The sequence below is a fragment of the Nelumbo lutea genome, chromosome 4, assembly GCF_056320005.1.
Source record: "Nelumbo lutea isolate HS-2025 chromosome 4, American lotus-T2T, whole genome shotgun sequence".
Taxonomy (NCBI): domain Eukaryota; kingdom Viridiplantae; phylum Streptophyta; class Magnoliopsida; order Proteales; family Nelumbonaceae; genus Nelumbo; species Nelumbo lutea.
In genome coordinates this window covers 99,569,494-99,595,706 of record NC_142687.1, presented here as the reverse complement: position 1 = coordinate 99,595,706, position 26,213 = coordinate 99,569,494, and the positions used below count along the sequence as shown (strand labels likewise).

The 26,213-nt window shown below is 41.2% G+C and overlaps 1 protein-coding gene across 2 annotated transcripts in view; it reads right to left on the bottom strand.

Moving 5' to 3' along the window:
- The window catches only part of LOC148862169 (26S proteasome non-ATPase regulatory subunit 13 homolog B-like), a 43,810-nt gene that overhangs the window by 8,852 nt on the left and 8,745 nt on the right, over positions 1–26,213 (bottom strand). The window contains exons 1-5 of one of the 2 annotated variants that reach the window (XM_088984612.1): positions 22,936–24,545; positions 21,913–22,359; positions 21,134–21,214; positions 19,027–19,223; positions 18,814–18,913 (exon numbers count right to left, since the gene is read on the bottom strand). In XM_088984612.1, coding sequence (XP_088840738.1) covers positions 18,814–18,913; positions 19,027–19,223; positions 21,134–21,214; positions 21,913–22,359; positions 22,936–22,959 — 849 coding nt within the window. In that variant the 5' untranslated portion in view covers positions 22,960–24,545. Of the gene's footprint in view, positions 1–18,813; positions 18,914–19,026; positions 19,224–21,133; positions 21,215–21,912; positions 22,360–22,935; positions 24,546–26,213 lie in introns of those variants that run through there. The other variant, XM_088984611.1, reaches the window with a different exon arrangement.

Here is a 26,213-nt window from a genome sequence, read left to right as displayed (position 1 = left end):
GATCTTTCTCTTAAATCAGTCTTACATGTTCCTAGTCTTACATCAAATCTGTTGTCTGTTTCAAAGCTTACAAGAAACTTGAACAGCAGTATAACTTTTTTTCCCTCTCACTGTGTCTTCTAGGACAGATTGACGAGGAGAACGACTGGGAGTGGTCGTGAGTATGAGGGCCTCTACTATTTTGATGCGGATGTCAGCTCAGCACTGCAAGCTTCTGTTACTACTAGTCCAGAAAGTGTGGAGTCAAGAACTGGACTGCACTTGTGGCATGCTAGGCTAGGTCACTTGTCCTTTTCTTCTTTAGCTATGTTGTTTCCCGATTTATGTAGGGGAATTTCGAGTCAAAGTTTAGTTTGTGATGTGTGTCAAATGTCAAAACAATGCAGATCAATGTATCCAATTTCTAGTAATGAAATACAAGCCTCTTTTGATTTGGTCCATTCTGATGTTTGGGGTCCTTCACCCATTGTTTCCATTGATGGCTTCCGTTATTTTATTAGTTTTATTGACCATTATTCTCGGTGCACTTGGATTTATCTGTTAAAAGGGCGTGAAGAAGTTTCACAGATAACTATGATGTTTTGCAAGATGATTGAAACACAATTCGGGAAGAAGATTAAACAATTCCGTTCAGACAATGTAGCTGAATACTTTGAAAGATCCCTGAACTCATTCATGTTAGACGAAGGCATGTTACATCAGTCATCATGTGCTTACACCCCTCAGCAAAATGGAGTTGCTGAGCGCAAGAACAGGCACCTAATGGAAACAACTTGAGCTTTACTTTTCCAGCACAATGTGCCCAAGCAATATTGGTCTCAACCTGTCCTCACTGCATCATACCTGATAAATCGGATGCCATCTAAGGTACTGGGACCACTCTTCCAGATTTTCCTCTTCCCCCACGGGTTTTTGGATGTACATGCTTCATACATGTGAAGGATCCAAAGAAAACCAAGCTGGTTCCTAAGGCTACAAAGGGAATATTTTTGGGGTACTCTCCTACACAAAAGGGGTATAAGTGTTATGATCCTGTCTCCAAGAAAAAATATGTCACCAGAGATGTAGTTTTTTTTTAGTCTCAACCATATTTCCAGTCTTCCCAGAATCCTCTTCAAGGGGAGACTAGTGGAATGGAAGAGGATTCTCAGTCTCCCTTCTTTTTTGTTCCCCTTTCATCACCTTCCACTCCCCCTTCATCACCTAGCTGTAACATTCCGAGTCAACCTAGTGAGACTCCAGCTTCAGCTGATGCTTCTGATGACTCCAGCAGGCAAGAGAAAGAGATACTCACATACAGTAGAAGGAAGAAGGGCCCTCAGCCTCATGATTGCAACCAGTTGAACTCAGATCAATCTGTCTCTGCAATCCAAGGTATTTCTGACTCTCTCAATTCAGATTTGGATCTTCCTATTGCTCTCCGTAAGCCTGTTCGTTCTTGTACCACTCGGCATTCCATAGCTGATTATGTCTCTTACTCACATTTACCACCTGTCTATCATTCCTTTGTGTCTGTTCTTTCCTCTGTATGTGTCCCGTCCAGATATTCAGAGGCGGCATATGATCCAAGATGGAAAGAAGCCATGAATGAAGAAATGAAAGCCCTAATGAAAGCAAGAACGTGGGAATTGGTGGACCTACCAGAAGGGAAAGGCACTGTTGGGTGCAAGTGGGTATTCACAGTAAAGCACAGGGAAGACGGGTCAATTGAAAGATACAAGGCCAGACTTGTGGCAAAGGGATTTACACAAAAGGAAGGAATTGACTACAAGGAAACATTTGCCCCGGTAGCAAAACTCAACACAATCAGAGTTCTACTGTCATTAGCTGCAAAATTCTCTTGGGAACTCCATCAGCTGGATGTGAAGAATGCTTTCCTAAGTGGTGATCTACATGAAGAGGTATTCATGGAACCCCCACCTAGATATAATGTTGGAAAGAAGGTGTGTAAATTAAGGAAAGCTTTGTATGGCTTGAAGCAATCTCCCCGGGCATGGTTTGAGAGACTTTGTACAGCCATGAAAAAAGTGGGGTACACTCAGAACAGTGCGGATCATACATTGTTTACAAGGAGGCAAGATGGAAAACTTACAACTCTCATTGTTTATGTGGATGATATGGTGATTACTAGAAATGATGTGAAAGAGATGAAGAGGCTGAAGGAATTCTTAGCTTCAGAATTTGAGATCAAGGACCTGGGAAATCTGAGATATTTTCTCGGGATTGAAGTTGCTAGATCAAGAGAAGGAATCTACATATGTCAACGAAAATATGCGCTAGATCTCCTAGAAGAAACATGCATGATGGGGTGCAGGCCAGCAGACACACCAATAGAACCGAACCATGGATTACAAGAATCAATGGGTGAGGAATAATGTGATAAGGAAAGGTACCAAAAATTGGTAGGAAAACTGATATACTTATCCCTCACTAGGCCAGACATTGCCTATGCAGTGCATGTTGTCAGTCAATTCATGCACTCACCAAAGACTTCTCATATGAGAGCAGTGGAAAGAATTCTCAGATACTTGAAAACTTGCCCAGGGAAAGGAATTCTATTCAAGAAGAATAGTAGACTTGAAATTGAAGCCTACATTGATGCTGATTGAGCTGGGTCTGTTGGAGACAGAAAATCAACCTCAGGTTACTATACATTCTTGGGAGGAAACCTAGTTACATGGAGCAGTAAAAAGCAGAATGTTGTGGCTAGATCAAGTGCAGAAGCTGAATACTGAGCTATGGCACATGGGGCGGCTGAACTCTTATGGCTCGAACTCTCCTTAATGAGCTTGGTATCAAGACTGAAGGTCCTCTCAAGTTGTATTGTGATAATAAAGCAGCTATCAACATTGCCAACAATCCCGTGCAACATGACAGGACAAAACATATTGAAATTGATCGACACTTTGTCAGAGAGAGAATTGTTTCAGGGGAACTCTGTGTGCCTTATACTCCATCAGAAATGTAGATTGCAGATGTATTAACAAAAGGGCTGGCAACTACAAAGTTCAAGGACATACTTGGCAATGCTAAACATGATTGATATCCATGTTTAGCTTGAGGGGGAGTATTAGATTGCTAGAGTGTGTTCGGCTGATAGGGTCTCCTATTAGCCCATTCTTATGTTAATTTTATCTTGTAACTGGGCCTTTGCTAATGGGCCTAATCCTGTTTATGTTTTAAGTATTCTGGTTGTCCCATTACTAATCAGGGGTATACCAGTAATTTTATTGTACTTGTGTACTTCACTTATATTTAAATAAAGGCCTGGTCGATTGGTAATACAGTTCGACATTCTCTACATCTAAGAAGTTCATCCTCTTCTTTACTACTTCGAGTTCAGCTTCTTAGTTTACACTTTTCTTATCATAAATCTTCTCCTTCTTTCATTCTCATCTAACTGACCAATCTGCTCCTTTTGGTCTAAATCATCCAACTTAGATAGGAGTGCTGATTTCTCTTCCTTAAAGGCTTTACATTCCTCTTTGGCCCATCCTTTTAATTTCCTTTTTACAAATTTTAATTTTTCCAAGAATCTGTAACCTAGCCAACCTTTTGTCTTACATTCCTCCCACCATGAGGCAACCTTTTTGCCGAAGTCTTTGTGTTCTGCCCAAAATTTTTCTAGCCTAAAAGGGGTTTTCCCTCTAACCACCAAATCTATACTTAGGGTGATAGGCCAGTGATCAGAAGTACAACGGGAGCAGATCTCCTGAAAGGTCAGGGGTATTGGGCTTCCCAATCTCAAGTAATTAAAAATCTATCAAGCCTACAACTTAAGGCATTCTCCTGCATGTTTGACCAGGTAAAATTACAATTCCTTAGGGGGAGGTCGTGTAGCCTGTGTCTGGAAATGAAGTTAGAGAACTCCCTCATGCTTCTATTTACCCTCTTCCCATTGGAATGTTCCTGACTGAATCTCGTGACATTGAAATCTCCTCCTACGCACCAAGGAAACTCATCATGTTCATGCAAGGAATCCAGCTCTTCCCAAAATCTACTCCTATTTGATGGAGCATTAGGGCCATAAACTATTGTTAGAATCCAGGTGAACTCATCTGCCTTGTTTGTGAAAAGTATTGAAAGGGAGAATTCGCCTTTATCAACTTCCACTCCTAAAACCACGTCTTCTCTTCACATGACAAGGATCCCTCCTAAAGTGTCTATGGCTGGGAGGGCAGTGCATTTTCTGCCTCTTAAGCCCTAGATTGCTCTGATTAACTTCCTGTCCACCTCTTCTTTTTTGGTTTCTTGTAACAGAATAATGTCAGGATTCTCTCTTGGAAGGGTGTCTTTTACTAAGCTTCTCTTAATTTCACCACCCAGCCCCCTTACATTCCTGCTCAGGATCTTCATCTTAAACTTTGTTGGTCTTACCCATACCTATTCTTCTATTCCGTTCTTTACCAGAAGCCTTGCTGGAGTCACAATGCTAGAGACCTAGGTTTTTGAACATCTCTGTGACTTCATCATCATTTTGTTCCCTCCTAGGTCAACTAACCAAATCCTTGGACACTGAAGTTGAACCCCAAACTTCCACAAAATCACATTTGTTTGGGAAAAACATTGGTTGGGATAGTTGGTCGCCTGAACCTGGAACACAAGGACAGCAAGGGTGGCAATGAGAAGGTGAATCACGATAATGATAAAAACAGGAAGAGGACTTTGGATTTGGATCAACCAAACAGACATCTTCCAACATTTCTACACTTCCCCACACCTCTCTTTCTGCAAAGAGGACTTTGGATCTGTTGAGAGATATCTCCTGAGCATCCATCTCTGATTCTGTCTTGTAAGTGCTCAGGTCTTCATCCGACTCAGATTTGTCTTCTCCAAAGGAGCTTGGGATCGAGCTCTGTGACAGTGTTGGGGGTCGGTGGACTCCCTTTTTGCATGCATTTAGACTTGAGGGAGTTGCAGGGATGTTTTGTTCGCTGAAAGTTGGTGTCGATGGAGGACTTAGCCTAGAATGACCTTCTCCCTGGTCCAAAGGTGAGTGACAGCCCGATGGTTTGACAGGTTGCTTAACCGGGTCGGATTTGGGTAACCGGTAAGATTTTGTAACACCTAGACCCGAAAAAATAGGCTCTGAAACAGGCTTTGGAACATGAACCAAGGTTTCATTCAATATTTGAAAATTTTTCCTTTTAAGGCTCTTGAAATAGAGCTTCTCTCCTCTTCCTTTACAGTTACCTGGTAGGGAAAGGTTTTGCTTCTTCCTTGCTTTACACGCCTCTGCAAAAACCGCCACCTTTTTGTTGTCCTTAGCACGAAAGCTTCCTGCACAGGCCACGGGTTCAACTAAGGCTACAAGAGTACCCTAAGTTCGCGAGCCGTTGCTCCGAATTGACTCGGTGGAACGGGAAGATGACTTAGTTTTCTTCTCTACTTCGATCATGTCGAAGAACCAGACATTTCTGTCTAGGATTGGCATCGATCGGGGGATGGAGGAACTCCTTGGTTTTTCACCCTCAAGCGAGCAAAGCTCACTCCAACCAGTCCTTGGTTTTGGGGTCAATCTCTTCCAGCCGTCCACATAAGCTTCCTAACAAAGAAAACACCTCCTTCGACCATAGATGGAACGGGAGGCTGTGAACTAAGACCCAACCATCAAAACTTAACCCATAAGGGATTGCATCAACAGTCAGCCACCACCGATCGATCTTCACCCACTTGCCATAGACGAGAATCTTCTCCAATCTCATCCAAGCAAAGACTAGATCTTCGAACGAGGCAAAACCCACAACTCTGTTTCAGGAGAAGGGGTGGAAACATACGAGTTCTAGGGAATGAAGGTTAGTTGAAATTCCTAGCTTGACTTCGTTCCAAGTTAGGTCGTTAGTTTTGGAGAACACAAAAGCGTTTTTTCCATTTGCCAAAGGGTCTTAGTTGATCGGCTATGGAGATGTGGGCTGAACCGCCGGCCAATAAGGATGGAAAGTCCCCTTGTAAGGGAGCTTCAGAGGTTGGCAATTCAGGGCTCGGGAGAAGTAAGTTTAACAGGGAAAGTTTTCCAACCTGATTTCCTTGCTTCTTCGGGGATGCAAATGGCTCTAAGTTTTTGAGCAAGCTCCCAGCAGCTTAAACGGATGAATGTTTTCATTTAGTTGAAGAAGAAGCACCTTCCCTCTATGGGTGTGCTTTCATTCCTTTACCAAATTCTTTTGATCTTTGATCGCCTCTCGAAGAAAATCTCCCAACCATTTTGCCTCTTTTACTTACAGTGAGATTTTCAACCAAGCACCTCTACCTCTCTCAGTCAACGCCAGAACACCATTGTGTTATGATCTTCTTGTTTGTCGTATTCAAATTTCACGAGATGTTGTGTTTCTTGAACATATATCTTTCTTTGTTGGAGTTCCTTGATTGTCTACACCCTCTATCTCTGTTTTGCAGAATTTCAATTTAGAGGATATTCCTCCCCATCTGCGATGAAAGATCTTGTTTTCACTCGCAAGAGGTTACGTGTTCCAGATCCTATGCTTATAGCCTCCTTTCCATCTGGTCCAGAACATCATCTTTCTAATCCTCTTATATGGTTTGAGCGCTTTCAAGATGTAGTTTTTGTTGGATATAGTCAGGGCTCCTCTGGTCACTCTCTCTTTGTTAGGCGATGGCCTCAAGGTATTACTATTCTCCTGTTATATTTCCTAGGCTTGGAAGTTCATCACAGTAATCGGGGCTATTTTGTTTGTCAACAGAAATATGCTTCTAACTTTTCAAGCTTGTTGATACACCTCTAGAGTTTGAATGTTAAACTATCTACATCAAACGGTCCACTGCTTCTTGATGCTACCATATATCTCTTGTGGGGTCTCTTATCTATCTTAGCATGGCTTGTCCTGATAATTAACATGTCTAGGTTGTTAATTTGTTTTTGCTCCCCATCAGCCTCATATGACTGTTGTTCATTGCATTATTTGTTATGTCAAAGGCACAATTTCTCAAGGATTGTTCTCCTCTCCTATTCGGTTGAAAGCATATGCTGATGCAAATTGGACTGGTTGCCCTGATACCCATAGATCTACTTTTGGATAGTGTGTTTCTATAGGTGATCCACTAATCTCCTGGAAGTTTAGGAAGCAACAGACTATCTCCAAATCTTCCACTAAAGCCGAGTATAGAATTATGTCTTCAATTTGTAGTGAGATCGTTTGGCTATAGTCTCTTTATAGATCTTGGTAATCCACTTCCTACTCCTATTCCTCTCTATGCAGATAATACGAGTTCTATCAAAAGTGCATCGAACCTTGTCTTTCATGAGAGGACCAAGCACATTGAGGTAGACTGCCATTTCATTAGAAAATTTTTCATTGTTGGATCCAATGTTTTAAAAATCGACTTGGAGGCTGAATCGTTTTGCCACCATGTCGCGGGTCACCGATTCGACTGGCCAGGTCGAACAGTTTAGACCGTGCCACATTAGCGCATTTATGTATGTTTTAGATATGTTAAATACGTTTTAGATATGTTATATGTATTATTTTATATTTAATTTGTCTTTTAATTCAGTTTTTAACTTTTTTATTTATAAAAAATATTAAAAATTGCAACTTGAGGCGAAAATAAGTTTTTTTTTTTTTCTCGCGAAAATAGCAGGGCAAGGTGCCTACAGACCTTGGGACATAGATCTCGAAAAGTTACCCAAAATAAAAAAAAAAAATCTTGTTTTTACTGTAGCTACTGTAGCTATTGTAGCTACAGTAGTCCGAACCAGTAAGGAGAAGAAGAAAGAGAAGAGAAGAAGAAGAAGATGAAAGAACTGTCGAGCTTGATAGCTAAACCCTATCAGTCGACCTCTTAATAGTGATTAGGCTTCTAATTAAATGTACAAGGACTAAACTGCCCCTACTTAAGTATGGCATAGAGAACCTCTAATAAGACTGCCACATAAGCTCATAACTTAACCAAGGTGAGATGACTAATCTACCCTTATTCGGCTAACTCTAACACTCCCCCTCAAGCTGGAGAATATAAATCATATAATCCCAGCTTGTTACATATATAGTTCACTCTCCCTGAGCTTAAGGCTTTTGTAAACAAATCTGCCCACTGATCACCTGAGCTTACATGTTCTGTGCTTCTCTCTCTAGTAAGAACCTTCTCCCTCACAAAGTGGCAATCAATCTCTATGTGCTTTGTTCTCTCATGAAAAATAGGGTTGGATGAGATATGTAACGCAGCTTGATTGTCACAGTACAACTTCATAGGTTTATCCATGTGGAACCCGATTTCTTGTAGGAAATTCCTCAACCACACTAATTCACATGTAGTGTGTGCCATGGCTCTGTACTCGACTTCAGCACTGCTTCTAGCCACAACCGTTTGCTTTTTACTCTTCCACGTCACAAGATTTCCTCCAAGAAATGTGCAGTAACCTGTAGCAGATCTTCTATCAGACACAGAGCTTGCCCAATCTGCATCTGTGTACCCAACTACTTCAAGTTTTCCTCCTGGTTTATACAATAGCCCACGGCCTGGAGCTCCCTTCAAATATCTTACAATTCTAAGAACTGCATCCCAGTGAGATATACGAGGGTTCTGCATAAATTGGCTCACCACACTGACTGCAAAGGAGATGTCTGGTCTCGTGATAGTCAAATAGTTCAGCTTCCCCACTAGTCGTCTATACCTTCCAGGATCATCAAATATTTCCCCTGTATCACCACTCAACTTAACATTTGGTTCCATAGGAGTCTCAGCCGGTTTTGCACCTAACAGTCCTGTTTCGTCCAATAGATCAAGAACATATTTTCTTTGGCACAGGTGTACACCTTGTCTTGATCTAGCAACTTCTATACCCAAGAAATACTTCAATGTCCCAAGGTCTTTTGTTTGAAAATGATTTTGCAGAAAGACCTTGAGTTTGTCGATCCCCAATTTGTCACTGCCAATTATGACAATATCATCCACATAGACCACTAATAAAATCTTTCCAGCTTCTGAGTCATAGTTGAACACCGAGTGATCAACCTGGCATTGTTTCATTCCAAAATTCTTCACCACTTCACTAAACTTCCCGAACCAAGCACGAGGCGATTGTTTCAACCCATAAATTGCCTTTTTCAGTCTGCACACCTTACTAGCCTCCCCCTGAGCAACAAACCCAAGTGGTTGCTCCATATATACCTCCTCTATAAGGTCACCATGAAGGAAGGCATTTTTTATGTCAAGTTGAAATAAGGGCCAATCATACATAATTGCTAGGGAAATTAACACACGGACAGAGCTAATCTTAGCCACTGGAGAGAAGGTCTCCATATAGTCCACTCCATACAACTATGAATACCCTTTAGCAACAAGTCTGGCTTTCAGACGCTCCATACTACCATCTGGCAAATATTTAACAGTATACACCCATTTACAACCCACAACATGCTTACCAGGGGGAAGAGTAGTGTGCTCCCACGTGTGAGTACGTTGAAGAGCAGAGAGTTCCTCCTCCATTGCCTGCCTCCACCCAGGTGAACTAAGAGCCTCTTGGACATTGTTAGGTATGGAAATAGATGACAATAGTGAAACAAATTGGCGATGTGAGGCGGAAAGGCGAGATACTGAAACAAAATTGAAAATGGGATGGAGAGTAGAACTACGTTTACCTTTCCGGAAGGCAATGGGAAGGTCAAGTCCTGAAGGTTCAGCAACAGGAGCAACGACAGGATCCGCGGACAAGGTAGAAGCTAGAGGAGGGGCCGGTGTCATTCGACGTGTATACACTTGCCGAATTGGTGGTCGTTCAGTAGGGATCTGCACTGGATGAGATGACAAGTCAACTCCAACAGGAACACGTGGAACGGGATCACTGACCGAAAGAGGAAGAGGAAGTAAAGGTGGAGACGAAGATGCTTCAATTCCTGAGAAGGGAACAGACTCAAAAAATGTGACATCAGAACAAACATAGCACTTCCGAGTAATGGGATTGTAACACTTGTACCCTTTTTTGAGTCCGAGAGTAGCCAAGAAAGACACACTTAATGGAGCATGCATCCAACTTGTCTATTCTAGGACTCAGACTGTGAACAAAGCATACACAGCCAAAGATACGAGGTGTTAATGGAAAGGGGAGACAATGTGGGAAACAAGATAGAGAAGAGAGACCGACCATGAAGAATAAAGGAGGGCATCCGATTAATGAGGAAACACGCAGTAAGTACAGCATCACTCCAAAACCGTTTAGGAACACTCATATGATGAAGAATAGACCGAGCTGTTTCAAGGAGATGACGGTTCTTCCGTTCAGCCACCCCATTTTGTTGAGGAGTGGATGCACAAGAAGTTTGATGAATGATGCCATGTTGTTCTAAATACTGTTGAAAGGAAGTTAGAAAATATTCACGACCATTATCTGAACGAAGAACTTTGATTGGAACAACAAATTGTGTACGCATTTCAGCATGGAATTTTTGAAAAATGGAAAATAATTCACTCCTTTCTTTCGTTAAATAAATCCATGTCATTCTTGAACAATCATCAATAAAAGTGACAAAATACTTGTAACCATTATAAGACTCTATTTTGATCGGGCCCCAAACATCTGAATGAACCAAAGCAAAAGGACTCAACATACGACTTTCAACTCTAGGACTGAAGGAAACACGACGATGTTTCCCAAACTGACACGACTAACATTGTAACACTGACAAATGACTCAAAGACGGAACTAGCATCTTGAGTGCCTTGAGAGAAAGATGTCCCAGTCGACAATGCCACTGTAGAGGAGTGAGTGAAGTCTGAAGTGCAACTGACGATCCACCACCGTCAAGGTAATACAATCCACTAGCTTCATGCCCCCCACCAATCTTCTTCCCCGTCCTGAGATCCTGAAAAACACAAGAGGAAGGGAAAAAAGTAACAGAGCAGTTAAGTGTCTTGGTTAATTTACTAACAGACATCAGATTGAATGGAAACTTAGGGACATATAGAACAGATGATAAAGAAAGGGAAGCCATGTCAACATTGCCAACACCACAGATGGGAGAGGAGGAACCATTGGCAAGGGTAACAGTTTGAGATGTGGAAGTTTCAGAGAGAGAAGAGAACACACCTGGAGTCTCGGTCATGTGATCAGAGGCTCCAGAGTCAATAATCCAATGAGAGGTTTTAGATGACAGGCAAGCTATACCTGAGTGGGCAAGAGTAGCAGTAGTGTGCTGTGAAGTGGACTGAAGGAACCGCTCATACTCATCACGCGGTACACTCACCATCTCCCTTCCGGAAACAGATGTAGATGTGGAAGGAGTTAGGTCTACCTGTTGATTATCACTGACATCAACCCCACCAGCAATAGCATGATTGGCCCATTTAGAGGGAGGGCGGCCATGAAGATCATAACAGAAATTTACGGAATGTCCTTCCCTGCCACAGTGGGTACACTTCCTTGTAGAGCTGCCTTTTTCTTTGCCACGGCCTCCCCCTGAGTCACGACCACCACCACGGCCAAATATGGAACCACCACGACCTCCTCGGGAGGCATGTCCTCCCCCTTTCGTACCACGTCCACCTCCTCTGGCTGTTACAAAAGCTGATCTATCAGACTGTGTGGGTAGAGCCCAAAGAAATCCTGCGAAGCCGAGCAAACACTTCCTCAAGTGTAGGAAGGGTAGAGCCCCCCAATATTTGGGCTCTAACCGGTTCATAGTCTGAGTTCAACTCCACTAAGAACCTTGTGACATCTAGTTGTTCTCTCTGTTGTTGTTGAACCTTAACATCTGGAGTGAGAGGATGATAGACATTGAGTTCATTTCTGAGGTTCTTCATACTGGCATAGTACTCTTCTAGGGTTTTATTTCCTTGTTGCAGACCAAAGTACTCCTGATAGAGTTGATATACCATTGTAGTATTATCTTGCCCAGAATACAGCTTCTTGGCATGTTCCCATATGTCCTTAGCTGTATCTAAGAACATGAAGTTGGTACTTATTTTGGGTTCCATACTATTCCATAGCCATGTCATGATTTGAGCATCCTCCTGTTCCCAATCATCAAACCCTGGAGAGTCAGCCGATGGTTTATCTTCTTTCACATGCTTCACTTTTCTCTTTGCCTTGAGAAAAACTTCCACCGACTTAGCCCATGGAACATAGTTCTCACCATTCAGTTTAATTGAGGTCATCTGTACACCTAGATAGTCAGAGGAAACCACAACACTAGGTTTCTTATCACTACAGCCATCTCCCATTGCTGCCATGATACTCTTTCAATGCTGCCTCTAATCTGAATTCCCAATCACCAACTAAGTGCTGCTGTCAAGAGTTTGATGTTCCAGAACCTACAGCAGTCCCTAAACACAATGATAGATACACACGCCTTTGTTCTTATCCACACCACTACTGATTTCACAAAAAAAAACACAGACTACACCGACATTAACTCAGCACTTACTAACCACATGCAAGATCATTTACAAATACTCAACAAAAACTCAACTAGCTGTCACACCACTACTGTTGTCAAGAGTTTGTGCATTACAAGCACCACCACACAGCCATAGCTGTCACACACAATACAGACTTGCTTTAACGCTTTTAAGAGGGCACCACAAGACCAACAAAAACTCAACTAGTACCATTGCATTACACCTTGCACCATTCGGCCACCTACAGTAGCAGCCCTTACACCATTTGGTCACTGTAAACACAGCCTGTTCTTGGAATTTTTCCAAGACCAGGGCAACAACCAACTTAGTTTTCTAGGTTCTGATCAGTCCTCTCAAGTTCTTGAAGATTTTCAGCCCAGAAATACCAACAACACACAAAGGAGAGATAACCAACCTTCGTTTGAGAGCTTCAGCCAACCATTCACTGTTGAAGTTGTTTTCTTAGGAAAGAAGGTTTTGTGCACCAGAAAAAAAAGAGTTGTGATGTTTCAGGCCTGGGACAAATCACTTTTCTCCATTGACAGCCCAGAGAAGAAAAGGAGAGAACTGAAGCACGAACTAAAGTTGTCACGAACTGAAACAGGTCACGAACTGAAGTTGTCACGCTCTGATACCATGTTTTTACTGTAGCTATTGTAGCTACTGTGGCTACAGTAGTCCGAACTAGTAAGGAGAAGAAGAAAGAGAAGAGAAGAAGAAGATGAAAGAACTGTCGAACTTGATAGCTAAACCCTACCAGTCGACCTCTTAATAGTGATTAGGCTTCTAATTAAATGTACAAGGACTAAACTACCCCTACTTAAGTATGGGACAGAGAACCTCTAATAAGACTGCCACATAAGCTCATAACTTAACCAAGGTGAGATGACTAATCTACCCTTATTCGGATAACTCTAACACATCCCAATCGAATATCAGAGTGCAAAGTTATGGCCTTCGAAAGTTTTGCATGCATTGAGTATGCAATCCGCAACCTAGTCACTGGGTCGAACAGGTCAACGATCGAAATGGTCGGTTCTTGACCAAGACAACGGTTTTTGATCGTCTTACGGGTCTTGACTAATCCGGACCTGGAACCCTGACTGGGTTACGGTTCGACCGGCCAAGTCAACAACAGGTTGAAAACATTGCTAGATCTATTTCTCTACCTCATGTGGCCTCGAACATGCAAATCGCTCATATCTTCACCAAGGCCATGACTAGATCTCGACATTTCTTTCAGTTGAAAAACAACCCTTCGAAATATGGAACTGTATAGGATTAGATGGAAAAATCAAAAGGAGTAAAACAATTGAAAAGATTGGTAGAAGAAGAAGAGAGAGCTGGCGGCAAAGAGGGTTAGAGAATGAGAGGTTCAAACTAATCTCTCCCTCTAACACTCTAACACTATTTCATTAATTTAATTTTTGAATAATTACAAGGGAGGCCCTTGGTTGGGCAAGAAATTACAAAAAACATAGCATAGAAGATGATGGGCCTAGAATAAGGCCCATTACAGAAAAGAACATAAATTTAACATAGAAGTTGCCTATGACCATTCGGCCCATCTTCTCCACACTCCCCCTCAAGCTGAGCATAGATGTTAATCATGCCCAGCTTACCAATGTCATGTTGAAGCCTTGCCTTGGGAATGCCCTTGGTGAGAAAATCTGCCAACTGTCCTTCAAAAGTGATGGAGGGAAGACACACTTCACCCGAAGAGACTCTTTCTCAAATAAAGTGTCTATCAACTTCACTATGCTTAGTTCTATCATGTTGTACTGGGTTGTGGGCAATGTTGATGGCGGCCTGACTATCACAGTACAACATCATTGGCTTGTCTTGCTCAATCCCAAGTTCCTCCATCAATGATTTTAGCCACAACAGTTCAAAGACTCTGCTTCTACTGAGGATCGAGCCACAACTGATTGTTTCTTGCTCCTCCAAGAAACAACATTACTAGCCACCAAACTGCAATATCCTGAAGTAGATCTTCTGTCATCAATGTTTCCATCTCAGTCAGCATCAATATAGGCTTCAAGTTTCATATGACCATGCTTGGCAAACAAAACTCCCTTTCCCGGAGAGACTTTCAAATAACACAGAATTTGTTCTGCGGCTGCCATATGACTATCTCTGGGAGCATGCATGAACTGGCTAATACAACTGACAGCATATGCAACATCTGGCTGAGTCATGCACAGGTACAGGAGTTTCCCAAGAAGTCTCTGAAAGACCCCTTTATCTTCTAACGACGTCCCATCTGAAGCGGAAAGTTTGTGACTCATATTAATAGGAGTAGCAGCTGGTCTAGCACTCATCTTCCCAGTTTTAGAAAGAAAGTCGAGGACATACTTCCTTTGGGAGATAAGGATCTCATCCTTGGATCTAGCAACTTCTATGCCAAGGAAGTATCTCAACTCCCCCAGGTCCTTAATCTCAAATTCTATACGGAGGAAAGACTTAAGAGCATGAATTCCTGAAGCATCATTACCAGTCACAACAATATCGTCAACATACACAATAAGATATACTGCTAGAGATCCATTTCTCTTCACAAAAAGAGTATGATCAGACTGTGTCTGAACATAGCCAAAGTTAACAAGTGTTATTCTAAATCTCTCAAACCATGCTCTAGGAGACTGTTTGAGGCCATAAAGAGATTTCTTCAATATGCATATTTTTCCTTGCATATCACTTCCATACATTCCTGGAGGGAGAGACAAATCATCAATAAACAAGATTTCATAAGGAATATCCAAATGAACCGAGAAAAATCATCAATAAACAAGATGAAGTATCTGTAGCCCCCCATAGAGGATAAGCGGTAAGGCCCCCGCACATCATAGTGCACAATATTAAAAGGAAAAGAAGATCTTTTATTGCTCAAAGGGTAATTGTTTCTACAATGCTTTGATAACTGACACGATTCACAATGAAGACTAGACACACTAATTCCCTTGAACAATTCAGGGAATAGATGACTTAAAGCAGAAAAAGACAAATGACCCAAACGACAATGACACAACATAATTCGACTGGCAGACTCTGAAGAAATAGAACCAAAAGCAACATTCCTAGGCTGATCAAAGCATTGTCCCGAAATATCGAGCAAGTATATTCCATTCGCTTCATGGCCACTCTCAATCACCTTCCAAGACTCCAGATCCTGAAAAACACAATGGGAAGGAAAGAAGGTTACACAACAATTTAATGACTTGGTTAAACTACTTACAAATAACAAATTTGTATTTAATCTAGGTACATGAAGGGTAGAAGGTAGGAGTAAGGAATCTGTAGCCTTGACAGTTCCCTTGCCAGAAATAGAGGCAAGAGAACCATCGGCTAAGGTGATTTTATCACGGCTAGGAAGCAAATCATATGAAATAAACAAAGTAGAAAGGTTGGTCATGTGATCAAAAGCACCTGAGTCGATAATCCAAGGGGTCTTAAGATTACCTGAGGTGGTTGCATGATTAGCAAAAGCTCTTATACCTGAGTGAGCAAATGCAGAAGTGGTTGAACTTCCTGAAGGGTTGGAAGATGAAGTTACACCTTCGAGATGACTGATCATCTTTTCAAACTTTTCATACTCAACTTTCATGGCCGCCAACTGTGCACAGGCAGACTCAACTTTAGTATCTGGACCAGTGGTTACATTTGCACTCCCTGTCCTTCTACAATCATGTTTCTTCTGGAACCGAATAGGAACAAGATCGGGATGTAATTTCCAGCACTTGTCTTTGGTGTGCTTTGGCTTCTTGCAGTATTCACATACAACTTCTTTCTTTCCAGAGCCATTAGGAGACCCCACAACTCCTTTGGGTTTAACCCCCATATTTGCAAAGTGATCACTAGTGCCAACCCCTTGAACCTGTACCAGCCTTCTGCTTTCTTCACTACTGACCAAAGCATATGCTTGTGACAATGAGACACTTTCCTTGGATAAAATATTTTGTTTTGTGATGTCATATTCTGGGTTTAGTCCAGTTATGAACTCAAACACCCTGTTTCTTTCAACTAATTTCCTGTAAGTTTCTGCATCATTGGTGGTGTCCCAAGTTACAACTTCTATTAGATCAATTTCTTGCCACAAAGACTTCAAGGTTGAGAAGTATACCGCAAGGGATTTCTCTCCTTGTCTTAAATTCTTCACACCACTTCTCAATTTATAGGCTCTGGCTACATTTAGTTTCTGGGAATAGGTTTCTGCAACACTGTCCCAGATTTCCTTTGCCGAGTTTATCCATAGATAATGTTGACTAATCTGTGACTGCATTAAATTCACAAGCCACCCAATAACGATGTAATTCTCTTGAATCCACTTCTCATAAGAGGGATCATCCTCTGGGGGAGCATTCTTGCTCTCGGAGATAAACCCCCACTTTCCTCTACTACATATATAAATTTTCATAGATTGTGACCATGCCAGATAGTTGGTTCCATCCAGTTTAACCGTGGTCACAGTCAACAAAGAATCAATTGGGGTTCCCAAAGAATGTCCATATTCAGCAACATTCTTACTCTCAATATCTGAGGAGTCCATCATGTAAATGCTTCAAATTGGGTTAAATCGGCCTCAAACACAGCAATTCACAAGGCCAACTCACATCTGACAGCCATGAGAACCGAGCTCGGTAACAGCTCTTTCAAGAAGAAGATGACTTGATTCAGCCTTCAAGAGGTAACCAGCAGACCTCCAAACACTGTGTACCCGATTGGAGTACCTTTCTAGTTAGGGATTCTAGGTTCCCAACAATAAGTGCCCTAAAGAGAGCAAAACACAGTCCGCAATAATTAAAGGGGCATTTTTACGAACACTGTATATGCAGCAGAGAATACCCCACTGTCACCAAGTAAGAACCACCTCAGGAGCAGTCCATATAGGTCCAAGAAGCAACTAAACTGAAGTAAGAACTTGCACCACTGAGTCCAAAGAGGTTTCGGCAACTTGACAGTCCAACAGGGTGAGAAAACAACCCAGAAATCTCTGAGTTAAATCAGGTTAACCACAGCCGAACAACTGAACAAATTTAAAGGGGTTTCGAACACTTCAACAGTCCCCAAAACCAGAAATATAGCCCAAGGATAACTAAATGCAACTTATAGTCTTATCAATCTCTGATTTGAGCTCCAAATCAGGCCGAACAATCCTCTCTGATTCTTCCTAGTCACCGAACCACTCTCCAAGTGATTAGAGTTTTGGGCGCCCTCCAATGACCTCCAAGAATCAGGCGAACAAGTTGAAACTTCCAGCCCTAGAACACCCTCATGCAATCGGCTAGACTATACCCACATGAGAGCCACGCCAAGTTCAGGCCTGCTTTGATACCAAGTTGAAAAACAGCTCTTCGAAGTATGGAACTATATAGGATTAGATGGAAAAATCAAAAGGAGTAAAACAGCTGAAAAGATTGGTAGAAGATGAAGAGAGAGCTGGCGGCAAAGAGGGTTAGAGAATGAGAGGTTCGAACTAATCTCTCCCTCTAACACTCTAACACTATTTCATTAAGTTAATTTTTGAATAATTACAAGGGAGGCCCTTGGTTGGGCAAGAAATTACAAAAAACATAGCATAGAAGAGGATGGGCCCAGAATAAGGCCATTACAGAAAATAACATAAATATAACATAGAATAACAGCCTATGGGCCATTCGGCCCATCTTCTCTAAACTTTCTTGTATACAAATTGATCCTTAATGAATCTTATTAGTATAGTCTTTTTTTATCAATAACAGAAGAATTTCATTAATCATGGAAACAGGTACAAAGGAACACCAGTTGATAAAAAAAAAGTACAAATGAACATCACAAAGAGAGATATCTTATTAGTATAGTCCTTGTCGTATATTACACTGTTTATGTTTATATTTATTCTTTTTCTTTCTTTCTGCCCTGCATGGGTATTCTTGTAATTGTACATACACTTTAATATGCAAGTGACTCTTTAGAGTGGGGCTCGATTATTCAGGACACTCCCAAGTTTCTTGTCTTTTCTATTCTATTCAGACAAGAGAGTTTACAGGAACGTAGCTCAAGAAATTTTCAAAATGAATTGCTCCAAAAGAATGAGATACTGAAGAAAACAATGGCTATGGAAATCTCTCTTTCATGAAGAGCCTTTTATAGTTTCTGTACAGTTCCTTGCTATATAAGTCTTTGGGGTCTAGTTTTTTGAGATCCTGTTTTGATTGTATGCACATTACCTTCTTCTCAAAAAATATTAACTCCACTCTTAGTAGAACTCCTTTGGTCATAAAATAGAAATTTAACAATTATGAAGAGTTTTCAGCAAGTTCATACACGCCAATGGAAAATCTAAGATATACATGCTTTCTTTATTTATTTCTTCTCTCTTGTTATGGTCTTGCTTTGTTTTTGTTTTCCCCTTTGTGCATGCATATGTTGGTGGGCGGTTTTTTCTTCACCTAGCTAAAATTAAGGATAGCATCCACTTACAGAAAGGCTCTTCATGAGAAGGTACTCCACATCCTCTATGGAAAGTTTGGTTCTTTCTGCAATGACACTTAACGGAATAGTGCTATCTTCCGAGGGACGACTGCCAATAAAAGAAAATTTGTTTAAATGCAGCAATAATAAAAAGAACAAACAGTAATAAGTACAACCTTGTTCAAGCAAACTTCTCAATTAATGCTGCTATCCAATACATACCTGAAGATGATTTCCATCAAACAGAGAATGTTGATCTTTTCCAACAGTTTCTTTTCATTCTCTACTAATGCTGGCTGAGCTATCAAAGCAGCTCTATGAACATGGCAGAGTTCTTGATAACGAACTAAATCACCACAATTGAATGCCTGGAGAATGTAGTAGAGCCACTCCACCTTTGTCCCTAGAAGACACTTTATCTGCAGCAGTCATTAAGAGAGGTCAGTACCTGCAATTAGCAAATACCCACACTCAGAAATGAACTTGAGCAGAGGGTCACTCCATCACTGGATAAGAGAACAATACAATAATTTCCAGGTAACAAACCACAACTCAACCCCTCTCCTACATTGACCATGCGTCAAGAAAATAAAAGGTACATTCTGCTTTAACCAGCCTCTTTTACAGATCATCAGGGGTGAACAACATGCATAAGATAATCACAGCAATAGAAATCAAACAAAATAAAAGGGTACAGAGTCTAGTAATACAGTAAACATTTGCAATGATCATTGCAGCAATCCCTTGGGGAATAACCCAAGGCATCCATCAAGGCAATAAAAGACAGTGGGATATAGGAGTAAGATGCTCTAAGAGCAACTAGCCTTCATTCACAATGTTAATTATAAAAACGCCACTGAGGTTTATATAGGAAGGAATAATTACATGCTTGGACTGTAGAGTAGAGGCCACACAATGAACTAGAAAAGGATCTTGAAAGAAAAGAATTCATTTGTGGGACTTGAAGCACTGAAAATTGCTATAATGTGTTATTGGGATCACACTTATCAGCAAATCTCAGATGGACAACAAAAGAAAAGAATCATTCGTGGAGTAGATAGCCAAATCAGGACTGACAATTTCAGACAGACACGAAGGAATAATTTCAGATTTTTCTGAAATTATAAACGAGCATACACTCTTGAATAATTATATAATTATAAAGTGATAAAATATCATCATAAAGTGATATTTTATAATACCCACTTCTTCCATTTAGAATAAATTAGTTATTATATCATACCCAATGTTGCTATTTTTAGATATAAATATTATTTTATTATGATTAACATATGATTATGCTTATTATATTATAGGAGTTTAAAATATTAAAATATAAATTATATTTTATTAAATAATGTATAATTTAAACTATTTCATAATGGAAAACAAAAAAAATAATAATGATAACTTTAAAATAGTGTTTTAAAGAAAAAGAATCATATCGCAACAAATTATTTGAATGATAATTACTTACATATAAATTGAAACCTTACATTAATATAATAAAAGGGCAACCCAGTGCACAAGGCTCCCACCAATGCAGGGTCTGGGTAGGGATAGATGCATGCAACCTTACCCCTGCAGGCACAGAGAGGCTGCCTCCAAGATTTGAACCCTGGTCACCCAGGTCACAATAGAGCAACCCAACTGTTGCGCCAAGGCCCACCCTCAAACCCTGCATTTATATATTTAATAATTTAATAAAATAAAACTTGTTAAAACCTATATAAAAGATTTTTTAGCACAAGGACAATATGTCAATATATATTTCAGTAGTATTTCATATTAGTACCTATCAAATGGAAATACTTAGGTATTTTAAATTATGAATGTAAATAAGCAAATCCATTACAGAAGGCTTACCTATGTTATCGGGACACATCCAATATCTTTTCAACAGCGACCATGTAACACTTAAATGACCCTGGGCTGTTTCCTAATTCAAAAACCACGAGAGATTTGCATGGGGGAAAAAGAAATTTTTTCCACAGGATTAGAAAATAAAAGAAAGGAAATTTTTGCATTAGGGCACTCTATAAATGTGCTAACTCAATTGTAAATATGGTACAACACAATAAATACTTCCATTGTAAATAGAAACTACACTTTTATCATCAATTAAGTTCTTACCAGTTCTTGAAATAAAATAAAATAAAATAAAATAAAAACCATAATTATACAACAAAACGCAAGAAGAGGTTTCTAAAATAAAAAATAAAATAAAATAAAAACATTGCAGTCAACAGAACAACCCCCGAAGCAATAAAGGTTGAAATACAACCAATAAAAGGTCAAAATGTAACAATTTATATGGAGATGCTCTTACAATTGGATGTGCAAGCAATTCTCCGAAGTTGTAGATGTTATCTCCAAGCAGAGCTGAAAGGGACAAATCAAATGCCAAATCCTGAAATAAGATGACAACAATATTAATTATAAAAAAATACAATCACAAAAAGAATCCAAGTCTCCCTGTGCATGGATCTTTGGAAAACAAAAAAACCTAACATTAAACATAACTAGTTCTGAAATGTAGATCAAAAGAATATTAAATTAATTTCAAAACCAACAATTTTACAGGAAGGGGCTGTTAGCAGTTATCAGGAAATTAAGGAATCGTGAGTTATAATTTGTTATTGGACTCATAACAGTGAGCTTGTTATCAGAAACATTTTTTGAAGATAAACAAAGAAGAAATTTTATTGATAAAAAAGCACAGTACATCTAAAAAACTAAAACTAATGTATCAAGCAACCTAACAGAAACTGGACTTAATTGATGTTACTTGGCTTAACCATTGGGCTGCTACTGGGCTGCTTTTCAATCTCAGTCCTCTTTCTTTTTCTATACTTTATGAAATTTTGAATGCTCCCTTTTCTCAATAAAATTTTCAGCAATAATTCCAATATCTAAGGGATGTCTTGCATCAGGTGAGGTGCATATATTTGCTTTGGGCTGCAAAATTCTCTCTTCCCCTTTTTATTTTCCTATAAATTTTTACTATTACTATAAAACAAAAGGATTATGAAGGTAAAGGAGCCTTTGATTCTTTATATTCAACATTCTGTATTTCACATTTGCATAGTAATAACTATAAAAATGTACCAGCTTGAATGTTTCTGAAAGGGACTCCACTGATGTGTATGCCAGATAAAGAAGTGCACTTTTATAGAATTCCGCAAATTCCTGATGAGATTTATGGTACTGAGATAAAACCCAATAATAGCTTGCGTATACTGATGGATCAATATCAGTCATGCTATCAAGTGTAGTCTTCCCATCTTCCAACAGTTTCTTGCACCCTTTTTGGTCCCCTTGCTCAAGTTTGAATGCAGCAATCTGCATCTTGACATAAAGGATCGACTCCTCTATACGTAATTCCCTTGTAGCTCGAAGTTTATCAATCACCCCCTCAAGATAAACAATGGCAGCTTCTTTTTCAGGATACTGCCGAGCAACTATTACAGCAAAATGGGCAAGCTTGAGCAGATTGATCTTTGTCTCAAAGTCAGTGACAAAATTATGATATAACTGTATTAAAGCATCTCCAGCCTGAAGAGCAAAAGCAAAGAAGTAAGCCCTCATGAATATCCGATTAGTAATGGAAGGAGAGGAAAAAAAACGAGATACGCAAAACCTCAATCTTTCACAATTAAAGCAGAACTACAGATGGATATGTAGCAAGTTTGTATCAAAACCAACATGTCTGAAAAGAAGCATAAAGCAGTACACAACACCATTAATAAAGAGCAAATAGCCTCATCAGTTCACGCCTGCACAATTAAGCACAACCACAACTAGATAAGTAGCACGTACACATAATAATCAGCATCTGTGGAAGAGAGCATAAACTATGACATATAAACACACTTCCAACCACTTTCATAGATATTATGTATAACCCATTTATGGGTGAGCATCTGTTTTCTGTTGGCAATTAACATGGAAGTCATTTCAATGTCAGACATAGACACTTCAATTTTTAGTGCAAATCATGCATCCACCACCTTGCTCATGTTCTGTCCTGCCTTGTTTTTATGACATATGTTAACATCTTTATCAAAACATGACCAACCAAAGGGTAAGAAAAATGATTAATACATGACTAAATCAAATAACCATGTATACCTTATCTATATCCACAGTGATCATAGTTTTCAAGCCACCAAGGTGAAGCTAGGCAACCAGGGAGTTCTAGGTGCCTAGCAGTTGGCCTAGGCATCATCTAGGTATTGACTTTTGGGAGAAAATCTGTGTTAGAAAAAAAGACAGGTGGAGGAAGTGGAGAGAATTTGGGAGCAAATCTGTGTTTTGTTGGAGGAATATAAACAGACAGAGGAGTTGTTGGAGGCAACACCAAAAAAACCAGAACCCTAGGGAGCAACTGTTGTGAGAAGAAAGAAAGAGGTAAATCAGTGATGTTAGGAAAAGAAGCAATTAGGAAAAGCAAAAAGAAAAAGAAAAGGTCTGAGGTGGAAAGGCTAATTTCAGACATAGAAGGGGACTTAAAATTTAGTGAAAGAGGGGAGAGGAGTAAGGCTCTAAAGTGATGGAAAAAGACTGGTGTAGAGGGTCTCATTCTACAACTGAGTTGATGAAGATCATTAGCTGGAATTGAGGGGTCTAGGAAGTGCAAGAAAAAGGAGGGTGATAAAAGATCTGTAAAAGAAGGAAAGGCACGTGGTGAGAACACAGGAGCTAGGGCCCAAGCCCAGTCCGCTATGCTAGTGAGCCTCGACCACCCATCACTATGGTGTATACACGTAAGAGGAATCCCCGGCCAACACCTGAGCAGCTCTTGGCCACGTTCGATGGAATCCCAACCAATTCCACTATCACAACCAACTGAGTTGGTTCTCTGCAATGTAACGACCAGCTACAATGTAACGCAATGTAACAGCCAGCTACTGCTTATATAAGCTGTGCCTTCTATCAATGAGAATAAGAAAAGAATACTCTCTCTCTCTCAGGAGGTCGGTTCCCTCGAAGGAACCCTGAGATGGGTAGTAACCTATCATCTGGTATCAGAACCCTGAGATAGCCAGATTGTTCACCATGCCGAACACACGACCAGTCTCGGTAGACGAACAAATGGATCGCCTGGAAATCGACATGCACCAAGTGACGGCGGAGCTGAAGGAATTGAAGGAGGTGCTGTCCATGGTAGCATCCCAGCAACGGGAGAAGTCGGTGGCGGGGAGCAGGGAGAATGATCTGGAGGAGTCCAGCAGCAGTGGAGGAAGACGTCCGGGGTCCTACGGGGGAAGATGCACCAAGCTCGTCTTTCCGGCGTTCTATGGAGGAGACCCCATCCCGTGGATTTTTAAGGCGGAACAGTACTTCGGGTATCATGAGACCCCTGGTCATCAGCGGGTGATGGTCGCCTCCTTCCATCTCGACAACGACGACATCCTCTGTTTCCAGTGGTTCCGGAGATCGTGCCCACAACATGGCAAGACTTCACCGATGCCCTTTGTGTACACTTCGGACCGAAAGCCTACAATGACTGGGACGAGGTTCTTTCAAAGCTGAAACAGACGGGAACGGTCTGGGAGTACCAAGTCGAATTTGAGAGGCTCGCGACCCGAGTTGACGGTTGGACGGAGAAGGCGTTGGTCAGAAGCTTCGTCGGAGGACTTAGAGAAGATATTAGAGTGAAAGTTAAAGCTTGGAGACCCTCGACTTTACTGGTAGCGGTCGGGTTAGCCCGCCTTCAGGAAGAGCTCCTGGACCGATCCAAGAAGGTAAATCAGGCCACCGGACCAATCCTTAAGCCCCCGCCTCCCAAATCAGATGGGCTTTTGCCCCGGCCCACTAACAGGTTAGACCCAGTTACCTCTCAACGGCCCAAAATGCCCTTTCGGCGCCTGACCTGGGCTGAAATGCAAGACCATCGGGAAAAGGATCTATGTTATAACTGCGAGGAAAAATTTGGCCCAAGCCATCGATGCAAAGCCCACAAGTGTTTCTCTTGCAAACGGAAGACACCGAAGGAGAAATGGAGGTTCCCGCCCCTAAGGAAGATGAGGCCGTGATCCTTGAAAGAGAACCGAAGATCTCTCTCAATGCACTAAACGGTTCGGCATCTATAGGGGTTATGAAGGTTACAGCAGGGCAGCTTTGTGGGCATCCGGTGACAGTTCTGATAGACAGTGGCAGCACCCTCAACTTTGTGGCTCGGATTCTAGCCCAGCAACTAGGTATGATTGTCCATTATTATCCCCCCTTCCCGGTTCATGTTGCGGACGGAAATAAAATAGTATGCGATGGTATCTGTAGAAATGAGAAGTTGTTCATTCAGGGCCATTAGTTTACTGTGGACCTCCACCCCCTAGAATTTAGTGGGGCAGGTGTTGTGTTAGGGGTACAGTGGTTGCACCAATTAGGCCCAGTAAGGTGTAACCGGGCCCATATGACAAAGGATTTTGAATTAGGGGGAACTCACTACCATCTACAAGGCCTGGGATCCCCAACCCTTAAATCTAGTGATGCCCGAACTCTCTTGAAGCCATGCGTCATGAATCCATAGGCCCAACTCTCAACCTAGACCCAAATCGGCAACTCAACAATCAAGATATGGCCCACCTGCAAGACCTTCTGAACCATTATATGGATGTGTTTGGGGAACCGGATAACCTACCCCCTGCCTGGGCACAAGACCACCGTATACCCTTGATACCGGGGGCAACCCCCACTAATGTGCGCCCCTACCATTATCCCTACTACCAAAAGACAGAAATAGAAAGAATTGTAAAGGAGTTGATGGATCGATTTCCGATTCCTATAGTGGAAGAGCTTTTGGACGAATTGGGAGGAACCCAATTCTTCTCCAAAATGGACTTGTGGTCAGGATATCACCAAATAAGGGTCCACCCAGAAGACATACCCAAGACGGCTTTTCATACACACGGTGGCCATCATGAACGACATATTTAGGCCCTTCCTAAGGCGTTTCATACTGGTATTCTTTGATGATATTTTGGTTTACAGCCGTGATTGGCCCACACACTTGCAACATCTTGAGAAGACTTTGGAGGTACTAAGAGAAAATGGGTTCTACACCAAACTATCTAAGTGCACATTCGGCCAGACCAGGGTCCACTATTTGGGCCATATTGTTACAGCATGTCAGGTTATGTCTGACCCAGAGAAGATCTCGTGTATCCAGGCCTAGCCCATCCCTGTTACAGTGAAGGCTCTCAGGGGGTCCCTTGACCTCACCTGCTACTACAGGCGTTTTATTCCGGGGTATGGGTCGATTGCAGCACCATTAACCCAGTTGTTGAAGAGGGACTCTTTCATCTGGGGGCCCAAAGCCCAGCAGGCCTTTGAGGACCTGAAGAAGGCCATGTCTACCCTGCCCGTTCTGACGCTACCAGACTTCAGTGATACCTTTGTGTTAGAAT